The sequence below is a fragment of the Haliotis rubra genome, unplaced genomic scaffold (genome assembly GCF_003918875.1).
Source record: "Haliotis rubra isolate DU_JTF1 unplaced genomic scaffold, ASM391887v1 Scf313, whole genome shotgun sequence".
In the NCBI taxonomy this organism is placed as follows: domain Eukaryota; kingdom Metazoa; phylum Mollusca; class Gastropoda; order Lepetellida; family Haliotidae; genus Haliotis; species Haliotis rubra.
Genome location: NW_025766984.1, coordinates 44,552 through 68,724, shown reverse-complemented (window position 1 = coordinate 68,724; position 24,173 = coordinate 44,552). Strand labels below are relative to the sequence as shown.

The 24,173-nt window shown below is 36.9% G+C and overlaps 1 protein-coding gene across 1 annotated transcript in view; it reads left to right on the top strand.

Moving 5' to 3' along the window:
* The first annotated feature begins 3,291 nt into the window (after positions 1-3,291).
* LOC124283349 (stAR-related lipid transfer protein 3-like) overlaps positions 3,292-24,173 on the top strand; it is a 32,959-nt gene continuing 12,077 nt past the window's right edge. The window contains exons 1-3 of the mRNA XM_046719388.1: positions 3,292-3,396; positions 3,725-3,866; positions 8,696-8,797. Coding sequence (XP_046575344.1) covers positions 3,304-3,396; positions 3,725-3,866; positions 8,696-8,797 — 337 coding nt within the window. The 5' untranslated portion in view covers positions 3,292-3,303. The remainder of the gene's footprint in view (positions 3,397-3,724; positions 3,867-8,695; positions 8,798-24,173) is intronic.

Genomic DNA, 24,173 nt, shown 5'->3' with positions numbered 1-24,173 from the left:
CATAATCTTAAGCTCAGTACTATGTCTGTTATATCATAACAGTATCATTAGCTAACAACTCTATGAAGTTTATGCTATTATATTATCAAGCTTAAGTCTATCTTAGTCTTAAGCCTAGTATTTATGTTGTAAATACTTTAGTTAACTTCTCCATTAGGAGTAGTTTATTTATGTTTATCATAATATCTATATATTGTAGTAACCCATATATGGCAGCTGATAAGCTTAACAGCAGGAATTTATCAATTCAGTGCCTTTATGAAGTTCCCATAGGGGTTATTACAGTTATTACAGTTATCAAATCACTAATTATCTAAATCCAAAGTATTCTGTATTCCCACCTCCGTATCCGTAGGATTCTACAAGCAAAAGAGCATGAGTCAGGATAAGGAAAAATATGTAATTTTCTGAATAAAATTGATATTTTATACTTATCCTGACTCATGAAGTAAGCCCTCCCATCCTCCCCACATAACACTTTGGATTTCCCTGAAAATTCAAGTGTTGGGCTCGCTATATAAGGAGAGAGTGAGGCATGTGGCGGAAGGTGGCGCCCTCGTTCCCGCGCAAATGATTGGGAAGGAGACAACTCTTGGTGAGTACTAATTAGTGATTTTACATTGAAGGGAGCTTCAATTGGGAGATACAAGTGTTCCACTGTGTTCGCAAGAAGAAGAAGACAAGCAAAAGAGCATGAGTCAGGATAAGTATAAAATATCAATTTTATTCAGAAAATTACATGTTAGTGTATACCACTCAAAACAACTTACACAACACCCATGATTGGATTTTGTTTGTTGTTTACTCAGCAATATTCCATACATATATGGAGGCAGTAAACAATCTTAGAATACAGTGATCATGAGCATTGATCTGTGAAATTGGGAAACGATGACGTGTCAACAAGTCAGTAAGCCTGTCCACCACCTCCCCTTGTTCAAGCATGGGTTGCTGAAGATCTTTGAAGGTCACCATGATTGGAGGGTGTGTGATGCAGTAGCCACCACCCGTGACATGTTAACTGTAGTCAGATGATTAAATAGGTTGATTTTAAACTTCTTTTACGTTGTATACACAGATGGTCCCTACATTGGTAATACTATAAGGTTGTTATTTTGCATTTGATCAATTTTCTGGTGTCCCCTACCGTGATGTTGATGGAATATTGCTAAAAGCGGCGTTAAAACCTCACTCACTCACTCGATCACTCGATCACTCACTCATTCACAATTGATCAATTGTAGGAAACTACATTTATAGTGAACACACTTAATATGAACTGAAGGATATAAATAGCTGTGTTCTGGGCCCTGGACACTTGCTGTATATTTTAGTAGGAATGTGTATAACACGCTCCTGTTATTACGAACTAGAACTAGCGGTCCCTTAGTTATATAGGTAGTTTACTGTATTTGTATTACAACATGTAGGAGAGTTGTTTACAAGGTTCTCACTGCATTGTTTTGGGTGGAAAGCTTTATGGATCCTGGTTTCGTGACGCCAAGCACCTGGAGTCACTTCCTCATCCCCTTTTCATCATTGTAGGACAAGATTGGTCTGCAAACCTATGTAGTTGTAAACACACAGAGATTAATTTTGGTGACTTGGTTAATAGTGTGTCCTTGTTTGTATTGTTTGTTGAAATCTTCAAACTGTGCAATAGTGGTACTATGTACATCATAAACAGGGCAAGAGTGAGTGAGTTCGGTTTTACATTACTTTTAGCAATATTTCCAGCAATATCTTGGCAGCAGACACCAGAAAAGGGCTTAACACATTGTACCCATGGGTCTTCAATGTGATGAGCAACCACTTTTACCACTAGGCTACCCTGGTGAGAGCAAGAAAATGCTTCAGGGAGATAGTATAATGTTCTCACTACATTGTTTTGGGTGGAGAGCCTTATAGAGCCTAGTTATACCCCCGCTGTGAAGTAATGGGGGTATATAGCGTTCATTCTGTGTCCGTCCCTCCTTCCATCCCGAAACTTTGTCCGGAGCATATCTCCTAAAGTTTACATGCTAGGTTCACCAAACTCCACAAACATGTTAATCATTACCAATTGATGTGCCTTTTGCTATTTTAAATTTTTTTCAGAATTCTTTTTTTTTTGCTGTTTCCATGGAAACACGACTTGGTGCCAAATGTGTTTGATGGTTTTGTCCGGAGCATATCTCTTAAAGTTTACATGCTAGGTTCACCAAACTTCACACACATGTTAATCTTTACCCATTGATGTGCCTTTTGCTATTTTAAAGTTTTTCAGAATTTCTTTTGTTGTTGTTTCCATGGAAACATGACTTGGTGCAAAATGTGTTTGATGGTTACCTGGCCACAGCATATCATCAAAACTATACATGCTAGGTTCACCAAACTTAATACACAAGTTAATCATGACCCACAGATATGCCATGTGCTAAAAACTAACAATCTTCATCTACGTCCACTTCATTGTGTGCAACAAGTTCAATTGTATGTAAGGTTTCCACGGAAAACACAAAAAAATAATGTTTCCATAAATTATTACTGTAATCAGTACATGGCAAAACTATTATCTAACATGTATATAAAGTTTAGTCGAGTCAAGGAGAAAGTCTTTTGAGCTGCTGATCCTTGTCACATTATATATATCAATATCAGTCATTTCCATGTCACAAAGTGGGAAGCGGGGGTATGTGAGCTGTGCTCACTTCTTCACTTGTTTGTGATGGCAAAAACCAGGATTTTTTCTGGTGTCATTGCTGGAATATTGCTAAAGGCGGTGTAAAACTGAACTCACCCACTCACTAGTGTATTCCATCGCCCTGTCAGAGCATACAAATGCCACCGGGAGATAGTATGGGCAAAGGCTTGTACTATAGGGGTAAAGTAACATCACCATGCCTGACCACCCAATCCCGTTTACTTGCTTCATATGATAGCCAAAGAGCACTGTGGACCTGTTCTATCCGTAGTCCAGTCAGGGCTTTCCATCAAGTGTGTGATTTAATTGGCAATATTTGCATCTTGTCAGTTCCTGATTTGCTTATTGCTACAAACTAAACATCAGATAGGAAGTGAATATAACTTTTGGACTGAGATATTGCACTCCTTGGTTTGAAATGTAGTAAAAAATGGAAGTGACATCATTAGACTAAACATCTGCTTAATTACTTATATCTTTAGAAAGCTAAAGAGATTTTATATTACAATTTTTGTGAAATTTACGAAAAATGCAGTGATATTTGATTTCCACTTTTACAACAGTATTCAAGCATATCTCTTTACAGTTTTAATATAAATGTTTCCCTTTATATTTAGTTGATGAAAAGATGTAAAAAATATTTCTTTTTCATGTTTCAGGTAACAACTTTTTTGTCCTGTGCCTTCTTGGTTGCAAAAATATTTTTATTTGATGTAAGTACTAAATCTTCTCCATCCTCTAGTGTAGTTGCTTGGTTTTAGTCCTGTTTCACAATAATCCTGATTAAGTGTTTTCTCTTTTCTTTTTCCCCTTCCATGACTACAAAATTTCAGCAACTGACCATGATGACATTGACTATTTGGCGCTACAGTGTACTGAAAAAATGGAAATTGCTCCCACAATAATGCCATATGTTATATGGGAATGCCATGTGTTAAATAGGAATGTCATGTGTTATACTGGATGTCATAGGAATGCAATATGTTATATAGGAATGTGTAATATAGGATGTTAATAAGCTGCCTGGTTGTATATGTCCAGTTCGGCTCCACCCAGAGCAGTAAGAACCCCCTGAGCTACTGTTTGCTCATCATCTCCTTCGTGCTGGCATGGGTAGAGACGTGGTTCCTCGACTTCAAGGTGCTGCCACAGGAGACCAAAGACAGGGAGAAAAGGGAAAGAGGTAACAGAATCTGCATTGACTTGTCTTATGATCTTATTCGAATTCCAGAGTCAATATGGTTTTTATTTTGGTTTGTTGGCACTACGCCAGTGCACATGTTTTGATGGGTACTGAGTCTTAAAAGCGATGTTTAACTAATGCCATGTGGTACTGAGTGTTAAAAGTGATGTTTAACTAATGCCATGTGGTACTGAGTGTTAAAAGTGATGTTTAACTAATGCCATGTGGTACTGAGTGTTAAAAGTGATGTTTAACTAATGCCATGTGGTACTGAGTGTTAAAAGTGATGTTTAACTAATGCCATGTGGTACTGAGTGTTAAAAGTGATGTTTAACTAATGCCATGTGGTACTGAGTGTAAGAAGCGATGTTTAACTAATGCCATGTGGTACTGAGTGTTAAAAGTGATGTTTAACTAATGCCATTTGGTACTGAGTGTTAAAAGTGATGTTTAACTAATGCCATGTGGTACTGAGTGTTAAAAGCGATGTTTAACTAATGCCATTTGGTACTGAGTGTTAAAAGTGATGTTTAACTAATGCCATGTGGTACTGAGTGTTAAAAGTGATGTTTAACTAATGCCATGTGGTACTGAGTGTTAAAAGTGATGTTTAACTAATGCCATGTGGTACTGAGTGTTAAAAGTGATGTTTAACTAATGCCATGTGGTACTGAGTGTTAAAAGCGATGTTTAACTAATGCCATGTGGTACTGAGTGTTAAAAGTGATGTTTAACTAATGCCATGTGGTACTGAGTGTTAAAAGTGATGTTTAACTAATGCCATGTGGTACTGAGTGTTAAAAGCGATGTTTAACTAATGCCATTTGGTACTGAGTCTTAAAAGTGATGTTTAACTAATGCCATGTGGTACTGAGTGTTAAAAGTGATGTTTAACTAATGCCATGTGGTACTGAGTGTAAGAAGCGATGTTTAACTAATGCCATGTGGTACTGAGTGTTAAAAGTGATGTTTAACTAATGCCATGTGGTACTGAGTGTTAAAAGTGATCTTTAACTAATGCCATGTGGTACTGAGTGTTAAAAGTGATGTTTAACTAATGCCATGTGGTACTGAGTGTTAAAAGTGATGTTTAACTAATGCCATGTGGTACTGAGTGTAAGAAGCGATGTTTAACTAATGCCATGTGGTACTGAGTGTTAAAAGTGATGTTTAACTAATGCCATTTGGTACTGAGTGTTAAAAGTGATGTTTAACTAATGCCATGTGGTACTGAGTGTTAAAAGCGATGTTTAACTAATGCCATGTGGTACTGAGTGTTAAAAGTGATGTTTAACTAATGCCATGTGGTACTGAGTGTTAAAAGTGATGTTTAACTAATGCCATGTGGTACTGAGTGTTAAAAGGGATGTTTAACTAATGCCATGTGGTACTGAGTGTTAAAAGTGATGTTTAACTAATGCCATGTGGTAAAACTGAGTGTTAAAAGCGATGTTTAACTAATGCCATGTGGTACTGAGTGTTAAAAGTGATGTTTAACTAATGCCATGTGGTACTGAGTGTTAAAAGTGATGTTTAACTAATGCCATGTGGTACTGAGTGTTAAAAGTGATGTTTAACTAATGCCATGTGGTACTGAGTGTTAAAAGTGATGTTTAACTAATGCCATGTGGTACTGAGTGTTAAAAGCGATGTTTAACTAATGCCATGTGGTACTGAGTGTTAAAAGTGATGTTTAACTAATGCCATGTGGTACTGAGTGTTAAAAGTGATGTTTAACTAATGCCATGTGGTACTGAGTGTTAAAAGTGATGTTTAACTAATGCCATGTGGTACTGAGTGTTAAAAGCGATGTTTAACTAATGCCATTTGGTACTGAGTGTTAAAAGTGATGTTTAACTAATGCCATGTGGTACTGAGTGTTAAAAGTGATGTTTAACTAATGCCATGTGGTACTGAGTGTAAGAAGCGATGTTTAACTAATGCCATTTGGTACTGAGTGTTAAAAGTGATGTTTAACTAATGCCATGTGGTACTGAGTGTTAAAAGCGATGTTTAACTAATGCCATTTGGTACTGAGTCTTATAAGTGATGTTTAACTAATGCCATGTGGTACTGAGTGTTAAAAGTGATGTTTAACTAATGCCATGTGGTACTGAGTGTAAGAAGCGATGTTTAACTAATGCCATGTGGTACTGAGTGTTAAAAGTGATGTTTAACTAATGCCATGTGGTACTGAGTGTTAAAAGTGATGTTTAACTAATGCCATGTGGTACTGAGTGTTAAAAGTGATGTTTAACTAATGCCATGTGGTACTGAGTGTTAAAGTGATGTTTAACTAATGCCATGTGGTACTGAGTGTTAAAAGTGATGTTTAACTAATGCCATGTGGTACTGAGTGTAAGCGATGATGTTTAACTAATGCCATGTGGTACTGAGTGTTAAAGTGATGTTTAACTAATGCCATTTGGTACTGAGTGTTAAAAGTGATGTTTAACTAATGCCATGTGGTACTGAGTGTTAAAAGCGATGTTTAACTAATGCCATGTGGTACTGAGTGTTAAAAGTGATGTTTAACTAATGCCATGTGGTACTGAGTGTTAAAAGTGATGTTTAACTAATGCCATGTGGTACTGAGTGTTAAAAGTGATGTTTAACTAATGCCATGTGGTACTGAGTGTTAAAAGTGATGTTTAACTAATGCCATGTGGTACTGAGTGTTAAAAGCGATGTTTAACTAATGCCATGTGGTACTGAGTGTTAAAAGTGATGTTTAACTAATGCCATGTGGTACTGAGTGTTAAAAGTGATGTTTAACTAATGCCATGTGGTACTGAGTGTTAAAAGCGATGTTTAACTAATGCCATTTGGTACTGAGTCTTAAAAGTGATGTTTAACTAATGCCATGTGGTACTGAGGTTAAAAAGTGATGTTTAACTAATGCCATGTGGTACTGAGTGTAAGCGATGTTTAACTAATGCCATGTGGTACTGAGTGTTAAAAGTGATGTTTAACTAATGCCATGTGGTACTGAGTGTTAAAAGTGATCTTTAACTAATGCCATGTGGTACTGAGTGTTAAAAAGTGATGTTTAACTAATGCCATGTGGTACTGAGTGTTAAAAGTGATGTTTAACTAATGCCATGTGGTACTGAGTGTAAAAAGCGATGTTTAACTAATGCCATGTGGTACTGAGTGTTAAAAGTGATGTTTAACTAATGCCATGTGGTACTGAGTGTTAAAAGTGATGTTTAACTAATGCCATGTGGTACTGAGTGTTAAAAGCGATGTTTAACTAATGCCATGTGGTACTGAGTGTTAAAAGTGATGTTTAACTAATGCCATGTGGTACTGAGTGTTAAAAGTGATGTTTAACTAATGCCATGTGGTACTGAGTGTTAAAGGGATGTTTAACTAATGCCATGTGGTACTGAGTGTTAAAAGTGATGTTTAACTAATGCCATGTGGTACTGAGTGTTAAAAGCGATGTTTAACTAATGCCATGTGGTACTGAGTGTTAAAAGTGATGTTTAACTAATGCCATGTGGTACTGAGTGTTAAAAGTGATGTTTAACTAATGCCATGTGGTACTGAGTGTTAAAAGTGATGTTTAACTAATGCCATGTGGTACTGAGTGTTAAAAGTGATGTTTAACTAATGCCATGTGGTACTGAGTGTTAAAAGCGATGTTTAACTAATGCCATGTGGTACTGAGTGTTAAAAGTGATGTTTAACTAATGCCATGTGGTACTGAGTGTTAAAAGTGATGTTTAACTAATGCCATGTGGTACTGAGTGTTAAAAGTGATGTTTTAATGCCATGTGGTACTGAGTGTTAAAAGCGATGTTTAACTAATGCCATTTGGTACTGAGTGTTAAAAGTGATGTTTAACTAATGCCATGTGGTACTGAGTGTAAGAAGCGATGTTTAACTAATGCCATTTGGTACTGAGTGTTAAAAGTGATGTTTAACTAATGCCATGTGGTACTGAGTGTTAAAAGCGATGTTTAACTAATGCCATTTGGTACTGAGTCTTATAAGTGATGTTTAACTAATGCCATGTGGTACTGAGTGTTAAAAGTGATGTTTAACTAATGCCATGTGGTACTGAGTGTAAGAAGCGATGTTTAACTAATGCCATGTGGTACTGAGTGTTAAAAGTGATGTTTAACTAATGCCATGTGGTACTGAGTGTTAAAAGTGATGTTTAACTAATGCCATGTGGTACTGAGTGTTAAAAGTGATGTTTAACTAATGCCATGTGGTACTGAGTGTTAAAAGTGATGTTTAACTAATGCCATGTGGTACTGAGTGTTAAAAGTGATGTTTAACTAATGTCATGTGGTACTGAGTGTTAAAAGTGATGTTTAACTAATGCCATGTGGTACTGAGTGTTAAAAGCGATGTTTAACTAATGCCATTTGGTACTGAGTGTTAAAAGTGATCTTTAACTAATGCCATGTGGTACTGAGTGTTAAAAGGGATGTTTAACTAATGCCATTTGGTACTGAGTCTTAAAAGTGATCTTTAACTAATGCCATGTATAGTTACCCTGTCTTTCAATATAAGGCTTTTGTGTGAAAATATAATTAAAATGTACATTCAATGTACTTATTCTGTCTCACACTTTGTATCATGTCTCATTTCTGTAACAAAAAGTGGAAATGCTGCCCTACAAACCAGCTGTTTTATTTAAGTATTAATAATTTAATCTAATACAATTGTACAATTGCCAATACTGTTCAAAGCCGTAGATATCTCTGTCTCCTTCCCTTTCTATTAGTGATGCATGTTTAGTTATACGAATAGTTATGTCAAAGAGAGAAGTAGACATTCAGGAAGTACATATCCCGTTTTTCTTCTCTTCCCAGCTTCCAGAGGGTATATTGATGAGCGAACACCTCTACTCCGTGACAATGATGATCGTTCAGTAGATGACAGTAGATACTACTCTCCTGTAGAGTCACTAGATGGTAAGTAGAGTTACCTCCCTTAGACTCAGATTTCTGTTAATCAATGCTGTAGTTATCAGTGTGCAGAAACAGCCATGAGTTGTTGACTGCCTCCCCACTGTGCTGGTTTTGTGTTAGTTTTACTTCAGTTTTGACGTCAGTTTTACCTAGATGATACAGTCATCCCTCGCAATAACGCTCTTCGCGATACCGCGGATTCGGATAAACCACGGGGTAATCCATGGCTCCCTTATAAAAAGTTGCCCAGCGATCACACATCTTCACGTCATCGAAAATAGCACATCAACAAATTCACTGTTGAGCTCTGGTTAATCACGTTGTGAACTAGTGAAATTCTGTGCGGATTGCAATCAACAGTGTTTATCGTACATATCCATGGTTTTTTCAGATGATAAAACATGCAGGGTTTTCCCAATAATAATCAGACGAACAGCGAAACATCGTAATAATGGCCTGGAATAGTCTCCCACACGGTCTCAGAGAATGTTCTGACTTTCATACCTTTAAATCCAATCTAAAAACACACATGTTCAAGATGGCCTTTGACCTGTAGCTCTTTGCCTTTCTTGCATTTTTATTTGTGCGCTTTGAGCATGCATAAGCATGGATATATGCGCGGTCCAAATATGCTATTATTATTATTATTATTATTATTATTATAATAACTTATAAACGACAACTTTATCATAAAGACATGCCATCAACCGAATACTTACAATTTCTGCTGTGATGCAACACACCGCGTTATTGCGCGGGTAAACACTGCCATCCGAGAACGTATGATGTCAGAAAACACATTTTATTTGATTAAATTCAATCTCATTTTCATTCATTAACACTGTTTACAGTAATAACGAAGAAACCGTGAGTGAAATGGCATTACCTGATTTCATACAACTTCCGCTTACCACATTCGTGAGGGTTTTTTGCGCCTACCACGATAGCACTAATTTCACATATTTCTCAGCAATCACAAACAGATTACAGCTTCGTCATCCATGGACCCCAAGACCCACGTTATTGACTCATTGAAGTCATATTTGACATTTAATTGCCAACAGTTTGCTTTTACAATCAAAGTGGCACGTACTGCGGGAAGTATGCAGTGACTTGTCAAAATGTCTCCTACGCAAAATGTATCCCGCCATGTAACCCAAGGTGCTTAGCCTATGTTAATTGTTATGTTAAATATGTTCGTAGAAAACATGCATTATACTTATACGATCGCAATATATGATATCTCTGTAAAATAACTCCTTAAGATATAAATTATTCTGATAATGGAATACAAATTCTTTGATGTTATGTTATCGGATCGTTTTTAACTGAATCACCGGTACATTGGACCAAAACATCTGTGCACAGCTGATTGCTATTTCCGGCTTAGTTGAATAACAGGTAGCATAACAGGAACAACAATTGAATTATCATGTCTAGTGAAGTTTGATTGCAAGGTTCCTGTACATACATCTATTTTCATTTACAAAGTTGTTTTTTTTCACGTCCAACAATACGATATAGTTTCGACAGGGCACAATACCCGAAATAACAGTTTTGTTATGTCCATGGAAAATATGATTTTACTTGGCCTTTGTTCCGCTTTATGTAATAGTTACTATAACACGGGTGTCTAATAACGCGGTGTGTGTGTGTGCGTGTGCGTGTGTCGTGTGCGTGTGTGTGTGATCCATGGACCCCAAGACCCGCGTTATGGCGAGGGATGACTGTATATGTAAATATTGGAAATAATTACATTTTGTAGGTGCTGGAGAAAGATGAGATCATGCAGTGTCTCTCAGTGTCCATTACATAACAGAATGATCTGACCTGCCTTCCCTTGTATTGGTGCCATGGTCATGTTGTTCGTAAATCATCAAAGTTATGCATGTCTCGGGAATATCTTTCACCTTTCACTGAGTTTCAGACTATTTAATTTTTAACAATTACAACAGTGAAGGTTAAGATATAGGTTGAAGGGTTGATTGTTTAAGAGAAGTAATAAAATATTGACACTATTGATCTGAAACAGAGAGAGGTAAATTTAATGTAGAAGTTGACAGCCCTATTATATTTATCTCATATTGAATACAAGGGAATGAATATATGGGATGTTTATAACAGAATAACATGACTCTTGTCTTAAATATAGCAGCCAATCAAGTTGGATTGATCAACAGTGGGACGTAGGTAACCTTACAACCAATCAGATTGTAGATTCCAGATGTTCTGATTCAGACCGTTTGTGTTGGTTGCTGTCTTTAGGGACATGTATTCCCGATTTACATCAGTGTAGTTCTGATAGTTCAGTATATATCTGGGTGGAACTGTGAGCATTTTTCTTTCAAGCATGATTACTGTGGTAGGAATCTGTTATGTTAAGATGAGATTGTGCTATGCTAAGGCGTGTGGTTGCAGGACTTATCCCAGCATGTTAACCTGGGTATGCTGCACTGGCACTTCACTGACCCAGACAGGACTGCCCAGTGACTGCCTCAACTACTGGCGACAAGCCATATATTTAGTACAGAAATATCCAGGAACATTGTTGTTAGAATAATTTCTCAGTATTTTCAGCGATACTGTTGCAAAGTATTCGTGACGAGAATTGTCATTGTCACTTTTAGTGAAGAGAAATGTCATTTAAGCAGTTTAAAGACACAAAAGACATTGCTACACAGGCGAAATGTAAATACTGACACACACCCAATTTGCAACTAGGATATGTGCAGTAATTTTTTGTGTCTGCTTATATTGTCATGAAGTTGTACACACAATATATGGAACTGAACGACTATGTTTATTAAATATCATAAGCATCATCAAATTTGATTATGCAAATGTTGCTGATTATCTTGTATCTTCCATTGTTATACTGTGGGTTTAGTGGAAATTACTGTTTGGACGCCCGGTAAATAAAACTAGGGAAAAACATTGAGATCCATATGAATTTTGTTAATGATAGGGTTTGTCGTTACTTCTAATGCATAATGAAGACATAATGATTAATTTCAATCTAGTGTTTTTGAACGATGTTTGTTTGTAAACATGTCGGGTCACAGTGGGACAATAGTACAGAAGAATATTTTCATTATTTCTAGTTACTTTTATCAAAGGGGCAGTGAGGTAGCCCAGTGGTTTAAGTGTTCGCTCATCATGCCGAAGACCCGGGTTCAATTCCCCATATGGGTACATTTTGTGAAGCCCATCTCTGGTGTCCTCTGCTGTGATATTGCTGCAATATTGCTAAAAGTGGCGTAAAACCCAGCTCACTCACTCATATATCATTTGTATGTAATTTTTAGACAGATCCGCATATATACAGATTTTATGCAGACAGACATCCTTGATCTTATCTATGACTTTCATACATTCCCCCTTGATTCAGTAGAAATCCCCCACCCCAAACTCTACCCTTTCACTGCTAATTGGGTTATCTCCCTCTCAATTACAAGTTTCTGTCAAAATGTTGTGAGACATGGATCAATGGGCAAAGGGCTTTAAAACCTCCCTGGGGTATATCTCAAGGAATGCTTTATCCATCAGACCATGGAGGTGGTGTGGTTTTTGTTTACAAGCAGTAGATGTTATGGTGATTGGTCAAAGTTAAACACATGACCAGTCACACCACTATTGACCGTTGACAGCTGGCCAGTACCTCTATAGCCCAGGAATCCTTACTGTTGTAGTATGTAAAACACTGGCTCCATAACCATGTTAGATGACTATTGATCATCTGCTGCATCTCCTCATGCTTGCACAATCCCAGGACTGTACTGGCTTAAAGCTATTTATCATATTGATATTCTATTTTCTACATTTCCAAGGTGTGTTACACATAGCAGTACTTGATTAAACATTATAAGCCATTACTTTGGTGATGTGATCATGCATGCTAGCCTACCTCAAACTGGAGCATAGTGTCATTTTGTAAGTGAGTGGTGGTGAGATATAATAATAATAGCAATAGTAATCCAGTGCTCTGGGCTGCCAGGGAACTGTGTCATTGACCCCATAAACAACTCCCCTGGGATATGAAATTCTGCCACCAGGTACCACTTACATGAGTGATATAGTTTGATAACTATCTACCCCATTTTAACAATGTTCTTCTATGGCAGTTATACTATGACTGCTTTGTGCTAGTGCCCATTCTTTTAATAGGTGTTGGGTCACTCCTGGCCTGTTATGCTGCAGCAACTTGTGTGGAAGTGGCAAGGGTTGGGCCTTGATTTATGGGTCTCTGATAGAAACAACACTTTACTTGGTCTCACTTTTGTTGTGACTGCAAATTTAGCTTTTCATTACCAACTAGTTGTCTGAAGCAACTTACATTACACTGTACCTGCGTGAAGAATATAGCACATAACTTCATGAGATCATGTTTTTAATGAAAATATAAATCAATGCCTTGAAACATTGTTTTAATTTATTTTACTCCACTTTGGACAGGATTGTTAAGAGAAAATCTGTATAAGTCAGTTCTCAGGTTATGGAGGCAGTACAGGTGTCACTGTGAACATTTGGCCTGGCACTCAACCCATGCATGTTGGAAGAGTTGACTAACAGGATTTGGTGGTCATACTCGCCAGCTTGGTTGAGGCATATATCATTGTTTCTCAGTGATGTCGCTTGATGCTCATGATGTCAATCACTGGATTGTCTGGTTCAGACATTATTTACAAACCACTGTCATTAACTGAATGCAGCACAAAAGGGCAAGGAAAAAATTGATTGTAATTTTTGTTGAGAATATAATCATTCCATGATATATCACAGCCATTTTTTAGAGAAACCTTTGTAGAAATGTTCAAATATCCAAGTAAAAATGATGAAGTCACATATTCCTTATCTGTTTCAAATACAAAACTATTTGGGGATGTATCCAACTTTTACTTGTGGGTAATATTTTTTTTGTTTCCACTATAATCTTCAATGTAATTGTCAAGTTATATGATTGGTGTATTGTCGAATTATTTGGACGTCACATATTGTCAGAAAGCAGTGTTTGCTCTCAATATAACAAAGTGGTTTGTGTCACACAGATATTGTAAATACTCGGATGATGGCCTGTGTTTAAGATAAAGTTGTCTTTCATAAGTCAGTAACGTTGTTCATGTGATAATCCCGACAACACCAGATGTTCTTACGTGTCCAAACACCAATTATACCATGATAATATTAATGTGATAGTGAAAATAACCCCAACAGTGGCCCCCAGTGAATAATGAGTTATTTTCCCAACTCTTCCCAAAGACTGTTGTTTCTAAAAATATCATTGTAAAAATCTTTATTAAAGACAGTCACACAGACAGATAGAAATAGATTGTTGGAGAGTCAAAGTCAGTTACAATAAGTTATGCACTGAGAAAGGTAAGATTTTAAAAACTGACCCAGTCATAAACTGGCTTACAGGACACTAATATATATTATTCAGGACAGTGAAAATTAAGCAAAAGAGAACATGACTTCAAGTTTACACATATATACAAATGACATCATGTACAGTTAAACAGTGCAAATTAATTAAACAAGACATTAACTTGCATGTCAGTTGATGTAGTGTACAAGTCAATCCCACCAGACTAGAGGGAGCTGAGCAGCTTGGTGCAACGACCATAACATAATCCTGCAGTGCTGACGGTCTGGGATAACAAAGTACACAAAGAGTGGGCCTTTGTAATAGCTACAGACATGCAACATCTGCAGAAAATCCCAAAATAGTCATGTTTATTGGTGTCATTGTTTTAGTTTGTGAACTGAACTAATGTCATTGACACCAGTGCTAGTTGTGCTGTAGTTGTATTGTTCTCAAAATAGAAAGGAGACTAAAATAATTAATCAATGATGGTTGTGACAAAGAAACCTGCTTTTTGGCAGGTTTTGTTGAGTTGACGTCTGCTCTGCTTTGGGAGAACAAAATCAACACTGAGGCTACAATATTTAAAACTTTAGTTCATGGGCAATATTTGAAGAAATTAATCAGAGTGGACATCCTTATTTTCTTCTCATGTAAAGTTTAGTAGCTAGTTGTCAATTATTTGCTGAAACTTTTACTTTTTAGAAACAAAATTCTTTCTTTTGTGATGATTGAAGATGTTTCAAAAAGAGAGAAATGTTCTTTTTAGCCTAATTGTTTTCTGCATGCACCTTATAAAGAATGTGAAATTGTGGGATGGGTGGGCGAGTTCATGCTAGTTGTTTGGACAGTTTAAAATTAAGGTGTTTGGATATTATTGTGAAAGATGAATGGGAATGATATAGACTATTTCTGGATATAGACTAATTCTGCCTCCAGGTGTGTTTCTGGTGTTAATTGTCGTGTTCTCAGTACGATCAAATACAACTACATGTATCACGTGTACTACCACCCTACCCCAACCACCCTACTCCCACCACCCTACCCCAACCACCCTACTCCCTTGTTAAGTGATGTACTCTCTCGGGTCCCTAAAATCCATCTCCATTTGAAATGTTTTTGAAAAGGTTTTTAGATTCATAATTTGTGGTTAAAAGTTACCTGCTATTATACAATCATGTATTGTCTTAATATTACTGATTTACATAATCATATATTAATTTATGTAATTCAGTTAGAGCTGTAGGAATTCAGCGTTTCAAGTTAAACACCAAAGGCAAGGAGAAACTCAATACAATCTAATCCAAGAGTAATGTGATTCAAGATGGAAGAAAGTTCCACGTTTCATAGTGGACTATCACTTCTATCAATTGGTACACGGCAACTGTGTAGCAGATATTTTTGGGGACGAGTGGAAATACAATGTTGGAACATTGAAAAGGGCTTTTGAGTCAGGACGTTGTACCAAGTAATTAATTTGCCTGCAATCAAGATCGTGGTTTACTGGGAACTGGGAACAGATGCCCAGTGGTTGATGTTATTAGCAAAGGCCCACCCTGTACAATGATGTGCATGCCGTATGTGTTGTTGCTGATTATTATTTAATTGTTTCCGATCCATTGCTCATAACAACTCCGTAAAATGCTATTGTCAGACACAAGAAGCATAAGATAGTATACTACCAACATAACAATCAAAGACAAATAAAAGAGATTCCAGGTTGAGAGAGAGCGACCTGATATTATTGTAAATTGAAAAAAGGGGCCTTCCTACCCTGGTCAGACAACTGCATCTGTGCCTTTGATAATCGGTTATTATAATTAAGACCTATTCCTAAATATGGAAACGTATCGAGAACCTCTAGGACACAACCATTATATATAACCAATGTTCTGACGATTTAACTTTACCACCTCTTCTGAAGACCATTATCTTTGTTTTAGCAATATTTACTTCAAGTTCCCACCGTCTGGAATAAGGTGACAACAAATTCAACTGTCTTTGCAACCTTTCAACAGATTCAGAAAATATTACAAGATTATCAGCATACATAAGCAGAAACATATTTAAAGATTTAAACTCGTAAGGTATATATTTATCTCTTTGGAAAGACTCTTCAAAATTAACTATTTAATGTCGAATTAAAGAAAATGAATTATGAAGAATAGACGTGAAAATGTGTAAATAACTTTATTTATATTTTTATATGTGCCCAAATTAAGAGTTTTCTTTTTAATTTGTCAGAGCCTCCATGTGAGGGGCGCCGTGTTCATTCAGCCATAACATTGCATTGCAAGTACTGCAAAGGCTACGCTCATTGGACCGAGAAGCATCACGATTTTAGCCTTCCCGGCCATGAACCGCTGTGGGTGTGTCACCATATTGACTACTGTATCTATGCAGTGCATGATCTAATATATAAAGAAACTAGACAGACCAGATGATGTCCTGCATTTTGTAGTGTTGATGTGACAAGAGTTGTTCTTCACAGTGATAAAATAAAAACAATTTATAACATTCTATTCTACAGAGTGCATTGTACAATTCTGACAGGCAATTAATGATGATACCTGGTGTTTTCGAACATATGAGCATATTTTGCCTCTTCTGTGGCCACTGTCACAAACACATGCAAAAGCAAGTCAAGTATTCATCTGAATATACATATGATATTTGGATACTGAGGGACACATGGTTTGAGGAGGGCATTATATTTGTCTCTATTTCTTACACTTCTAGGCCTTAATTACATAGTTTATTTTGAACACCTGTAAGTGGATGAGTTGAAAAATGCTCTCTCTTAACTAAATTGAGTAGTAAATTCTGATGTTTCTGATGTTCAGAAATCAGTAATATGTTGTTGAAAAAGAACTTCACATGTTATAGAATATATTGATGTCATTAAAAATCAGTGTACATTAAAAAAATTAACTGAACAAGTGTGGTCAAGTAGGCATGGTTGGTCTTGTGAGCCTGGGCCTGATTTCTCGAAACAAACTTAAGTCTGAGTTTTGACTTAAGTTCGAATTTTTACTCACATTTGAGAAAACGCATTTCCCAGAATGAACTGAAATCGATATTAAACTCAAACATAGTAGACAATTTGAGTTTGGTGAATAGAATACTTAAGTTGTTTGGGCTTTTTATTAAAAACTGCAGCTGAGTTCAAAATTCAACTGTTTCATATTGTCACACTCAGTTTGAAATTTGAGTAAAAACTTAAGTTTGTTTTGAGAAATCAGGGCCAGATTCAAGTTTTGTTTAGGGAGTAACATTAGCAGATTATGAGTGGATGGAAGGTATTATATCCTGCATGTACAAGAACTGAGAATGGATGCTGTGTGATGTCACCTGCATGTCCCATGGGATGCATCAACTATGTCGGTTTTATACCAGAGACACACCTACGAATAGAAATATTTAGAAACCTAGGACTTATTGCATGAAGAATGTACTGGTTAATCATTTGACACTGATTCATTTAGTTGCAACTGACCGTCAATTAATCCAGTCCGGTTTATGATACCTTTCACTCTTTGAATCTTTTGTGAAATATTGGTGGATAGATTTATCGGAAGAAGGAAGTAACATAGCCCAAGGGCACGAATGCTGTACATTGTCTAAAAGCAGTAATCTGGATGTAACACCTATAGCACGCTGGTATCTGCAGGCCACATCTGTGATGAGCTGCTAGGTGATCATATTAAACCCAGAATTAGATGATAAGATTAGCTCCTTTGGGCGTCGGCTCCAGATGATGGGCAGATATCATGGTGCTAATAAAATGAGGGCCATGATGGTATCGAGATAGAGTAGACCCATCCGTAGCACAATGTAGATCAGCTGATATCAATTTACATGCTCTTATCACCTTGTTAAAGATTATTTTTTGACAAGTGTCATAATTGTGTTGACATATTCAATTGTAGCATTTAGCAATGAATTATTTGAAAATATTCTTTTGATTTAGAAACCATCATGAGTGGTATTGTCAATTCCTTAAAACAGAAATATCATCTTTTGGGCAAGGGAGATATGGAAAGGATATTTACTGTCAACCACCACAACCTCACAGGACTCTCCGGACAGTTCATGTTGACAAGATGTTGCATACAGCTGTTCAAACACAATTCTATATGATGTTACATGTATGAGTAGAATGGGATACTAATGTATCCCTGCTGGAGTAATGGGTGTAATTTGAAAGCAAATGAGATGTTCTGGGGAAAAGAATGTCAAATTGTAATTTGTATTAATCTCCCTTGAAGATATCTGACCTTTACTGAAACCATCATCCCATACCTGCCTCCAGCAGCTATATGCTTATCACTTTTGAAAAGATGTCGTACTCTGGGAAAAAGAATGTCAAATTGTATATTTTATTGCAGTTTGTAGTCAGTCCATAACAAAATATACATGTACTTTTGTCTGGGATGCATGAGCTCTCAATTCACACAGTGGCCTATTCCACCATGGCTTCACATCATCTGATACAGTGGTTGTATTAGTCTGTCTCACAGTCCCTGAACCACATTAATTTCCCTACTGCCAAGCCCTCTCTGCAGTGCTAAAGCCCTAAATAAAGCAAGTCTAGATTTCCTCAGGTTCCTGAATCTCTGGTCTCCCTAGGGCTCCTTTTCAATATAAATGGGCTTGTTTGTTACTATCAAAATTATATATACTAGTATTCAGAGACTAAGCCTTAGTCTATGGTTGTATCAACATCCATAACTGACTGTCCCAAAATAGAAGAAAAAGGACCTTGGGATTTAACTGTGACCTTCTGCATTCTGCTTAGTGTGTACAAAGTTATCACTCAAATATATAACTGGAAACGAAAACAAAGACATGCTTCAGGTTTGGAAAGACTGTTTCACCGCTAGTTAAATATAATTTGTTGGTGGCTTTGCTGTGAGTGGTTCCCAATGAGGCTCTAGAAGAGTGTTCAACATTATGTTTACAAATTGTACTTTATATAATACTTAACAATTAACAACCAAATAAGAGATATTAAGAATGTGAGAAATCTTTGTGTTCATTGTGTTCATTAAAGATATTATCTATAACACTACAGTAAGCTGTTATCCGCTAATGTTTAAAGATTTATAAATACAAACTCATATCATTGTGTCAGGGTTATGGTTATATGAAGGACATCAGAAGTTTTATATCAACTTTTATTAAGTGAGGGCTATTTAAAACTTCATCATCCCAAACCACTGTATGGTAAGTTGGTGACTGGTAAAATTGACAGCCTATTATCCTCGCCTGATGTGGCCCCCTGGTGTGGAGCCTCACTGAGTTCATTGATCCAGCACGTCTGACTTGGAAGGCACATTCAGTGTGGGATCACCCCATATCAGGCCACATTTACTGAGTCAGGCAGACTCAACACACTGTGTTTACATCAAGAGCAGACGGACATTACCCATACACGGACCATGTCATCCACCAGCAGATATGGAGGAGTTACATCTCTGTTCAGAAATCTGAAGAAGAAGCTTGTGCATATCCACGTTCCCGGCCATCACTGTGATTGTGTCCATGGTAGGCAGCCATCTCCTTCCTTTCATTAGCATTATTAATGGCTGGCCCTCTGTGTGGCCTCCAGGATGGGCATCCTCATCACGTCCTCCAGGATATTGTACATCTTTTTAGTTTCCTGTTTGCTTTACCTCTGTTTTATTTACAGTCATTGTTTGGATTTTAGTATGTTGCATTATTTATGTGCCTGTCTTGCCAGTCATTAGTTTATTTTTAACTGTTAACACACCTGCTAATTACTGTGTGATATAGGCTATTAGGCTGTTCTGGTGAGGGGGTTGGTCTCACTGTTATATATATAATATATCACGATGTGGGATTTATGTTCAGTTTGTGTTGGTGTTGTTAAGTCTTCAGTACCTACCAGAGAGTACCAAGTTTATTCTGGTAACACAAATAGACGATATCAGTTCTGATTATTATTGTTACGAGAAGGAGATCTAAGCTGAAGATTAACTTTTCTCAGAACACAGTGACTGATTATAGAATTTGTAAGATTCATATTTTGTACTGAAAACACTTTCAATGTTGGAAACTGGCTCTTGTGTTATGTCCCAAACAAAATCAATAGCTAAGCAGGGCTAGATACCATTGGTCATATGTATCTCGACAGTTTGGACCACTAGCTTATGTAACATAAAAATGTAGGGAGAATTTTTTTGTTCCTTTAGATTTTCACTTGTCTCAGACTTGCGAACTAGTTGCTGTGACTGTCACTGAGCAAGTTGTCAAGAGAACCTGTAGAAATCACTTTACATGTATATAAGTGTTTTTTAATATTTGTGAATTTTGATAAAGGAGTTGCTTGTGGGGGTATGGTAATGTGACAGTCATTTTGATTTAATGTCTTTAAACAACTGTTGCTGTGTTATCTGAAACATGTTATGTCTCAAACAATTATAAATCATATTTCTTTAAATGTTTAACTCAGGCCACTCCAGTTGAAGTTTCATCTCAGATTGTTTCACAAGTCTGCGATAGGACTAGATGTACGGAGCAGCACCATCACCTGCCCATGACATATAGAAGTTTTGTTGTTTTAAGCCGTAAATTGATAAATTGGCACCTTTGAAGAATGTGTCATTTCTTGTCTTCTCCAAGATCTTCCTGTTTGCTTTGAGGGAGTGAGAAAGAATGAGCAGATAATTCCACAATAGGAAGGAGTAAGACAATATGATCTAGAATACTGATGGCATGTTTGGTGTAAACTGCAAGAAACTGACCATCATGAATGATGTAAACTTGTAAGATGTCCTCATCGCTTACATGTCGTCATAATGTGCTCAGTTGGTCATATCCTCAATTTCCTGAACTGCCGATTTAATCTTTGTTTATCTAGCAGCTTCCTGTTAACTAGATGGCTGCTAGGCCTGTCAACAATGACGTTTACCTTCCAGGGTTCCGATCTGCGGGGAAATAACTCCCTCGGCAGACTTCTGCACCCCTGTTCGTGTTGCTGACATGTGGGAAATATTAGCCCAAAAGAAGGCATTGTTTTTCTTAGGTAATTGGGCAGTCACTGGATTGTTTCAAGAAACAATGTACACGTTTTTCGTGACTTTTTTTTGACCTGCAAAGCATTGTTTTTCATATCATTCTGCTGCCAATAAGATTGAGCTTGCAAATTCTCCCCTTGCTGAACTCAGTCTCTGCCTTCTAAAGAGGAGAACCATTCTTTATCCCAGCTTCATTTGTCAGCCATAGTCTCTCTTAATGAACATGAAATACATAAATTCAACAACTTCGGCAAATTTGGATTGTGTTTGGGGAAAATAATCCCTAAGCTTTTTATTATGAATTAAATGACAGATGAATAGTTCCAAGATGTAAACTTCGTCTTGGCACATTATATATTGATAACTTTCTCAGATACATCAGAAATGTATAATTTTATCAGCAAAGCTTGAATAGAAATAGTCAATTTTAGCACAACATATCTTCTACAGCTGTGTTGAACTAAAACAAAAGAATTCTCAGTCAATAACCAGATGATACTTGATTTGAGAAAACCTTGTGAGTTTGGTATCCATGGTAATATGATAGCGTGATGTAGAAGCTGAGGATGGTTGGTTGTCTGCAGCCCCAGTTATATGTAGATCTGACCTGGATAGCCACAAGCTTGACATAGTTTTACTCCTGAGTCAGCACTTCTGCTCTCTAGGCTAAGAAGATGAATTAGGTACATCTGTCAATAGTCTGTCTCAGCTCACAGTCTCTGAAGTTCATTAATTTCTCTTCCGCTCAGCCCTTTCTGCAATGCTAAAGCCCTAAATGAAGCAAGTCTAGATTTCAACAAGGAAATGAAAGGAATAGTTTATTTCTGTCAAAATTATATATATTCAAAGACTAAGTATTGTCTATTATCACAACTAAGGTAACACACTCTGACCTTGAGCGAGTAGCAGCTCAACCAATGGAGCCATAGCCTATTTTAGTGATTAATGGATCGATATCTTGGGAGTAGGAAAACTTCTTGTATTGATCGTCAAAAGATGGATTCATGGAGTTCAACACCATCATGTGGACATCTTGCTGTATCCCTTACAAATCACTTAAAGAATATATGAATATAGTACACCAATTTAGTTTTCAAATGTAGATTTGATACCTGTCTGTTCCTTTCAAATCCACTTTGAAAATTTGACAGGTATGAAATCAACGTTTTAAACATCTACATTGAAACACAACACGTCTGTCTCGTAATTATGAACACCACTATCACCATTCTACCATAACACAACGACAAACGAACACAAACTATTTGGTTAATCAGTTATTAGTGATGTGGCTTTGGTTGAGCTTTATGTTTACATTAGGTTTTGTTCAGGGATCAGTAAAGAGAGGTTTCTATCTGTATATATGCTTGGGTTCATGTACCTGCACCATTACTTTCACCACTTTGTTGAGACACAATGAAAGAAAAAAGTCACTTTGAATTAATGGTTTCTTTTGTGGCAATGTTGTCATCAGAAAAATCCTTTTCTAACGTAAATTCAATCGTTTTGTTCTTGATAAGAGTTCTTAATGTCAGGGTACAAATATACTACAATTCTTTTTAGATCATGAAAAACTGAAAGCAAAGAATTATTATATCATTTCTTTTAAGCTTTCAGTTAATTGCTATGATGATATCAAATTTTGAAATGTCAAGAGAGGCAGTGAAGGCAGTGATTATCATACAGTCTTTTCACCTTCTGTTATGCAAAAGCACTAATGGAACTGATCTGGATTTTATCCTCAAATGTCCTATCTCACTGGGGTTCCTTGTCAGTTTAGATATAGCTGTTTGTTTTTATCAAAATTACATTTATATATTTTCAGATACTAAGTGCTTACCTATTAAGGTGTGTACTGGTTATGCCAAAGATGGAGTTCAAATTCCCATGTGAAGGATCAATTTGTAAGTTTAACTTGTAAGGGAATCCAGGTGCATAGCACCCCAACTCAGACTGCAGCATTACATAAGTGTTCGAGTGAGGGAGTTTAGTTTTGTGTTGCACTCAGCAATATTCCAGCTATATGGCGGCAGTCTGTAGGTAATCGAGTCTGGGCCAGACAATCCAGTGATCAACAACATGAGTATCAATCTACGCAATTGGGATACGACGACATGTGTCAACCAAGTCAGTGAGTCTGACTCCCCGATCCTGTTAGTTGCCTCTTATGACAAGCATGGGCTACTGAAGATTCTAGTTCTAACCCGGATCTTCATGGGTCGACAATTACAAAAGACCAGTTTCAGTGTCTACCACGTAATTATTGCTGTAATTGCACTACGTCCTTCGTTGAACCCTCACTCGCCCACTCACATCACCTTCACACACATTATGTTCTCAGGCAATACAGTCATTATTCACAAAGGTCATGAAGACATAACGGTTTTTCCAGTTTTCTGATACAGGTAATGCCGTAGTGTACCATGGTATCACTGTCGAGACCTGTGTGGGTGATAAGTGATTGGGGTAAATAATTTACACTCTTCAACTTTGATGGCTTGTGCCAGGTTACACGTATAATTGATGAGTATGCCATAAGCATTGATTTTCAGTAAAACATTCAGATGTTTCATTGGTTGTGAAGCCAAGGTTGCCGAAGTTAGATTGTGTAATCTAATAACACTACATTTATACAGGATAACCTGGGTTGCTGAAGTTGTTGGTTGTTGGTTGTTGAAGTTGTTGGTTGTTTCCAAACAGTTATAGATTTGACTTTGTGATGGAATTAATTAGCATTTTCCTTGTTTCCATGCATAAGATATGAAATAGTTGTATTATTTATGGAGTATGTAGTGTCAGATGTATCTTTTCCGGAAAAAGTTATTTCAACAAAAAGTTACTATTTGCAATATATACTTTATCCCTGTCTTTGGAAATAACCCATTGTGGGTTGTATATTATATAACTATCAACATATCTTGGGCAAGGGCTGGAGAAGCAGTGGATGATTCACTTGTCAAAGATTTATGTAATATGTCTC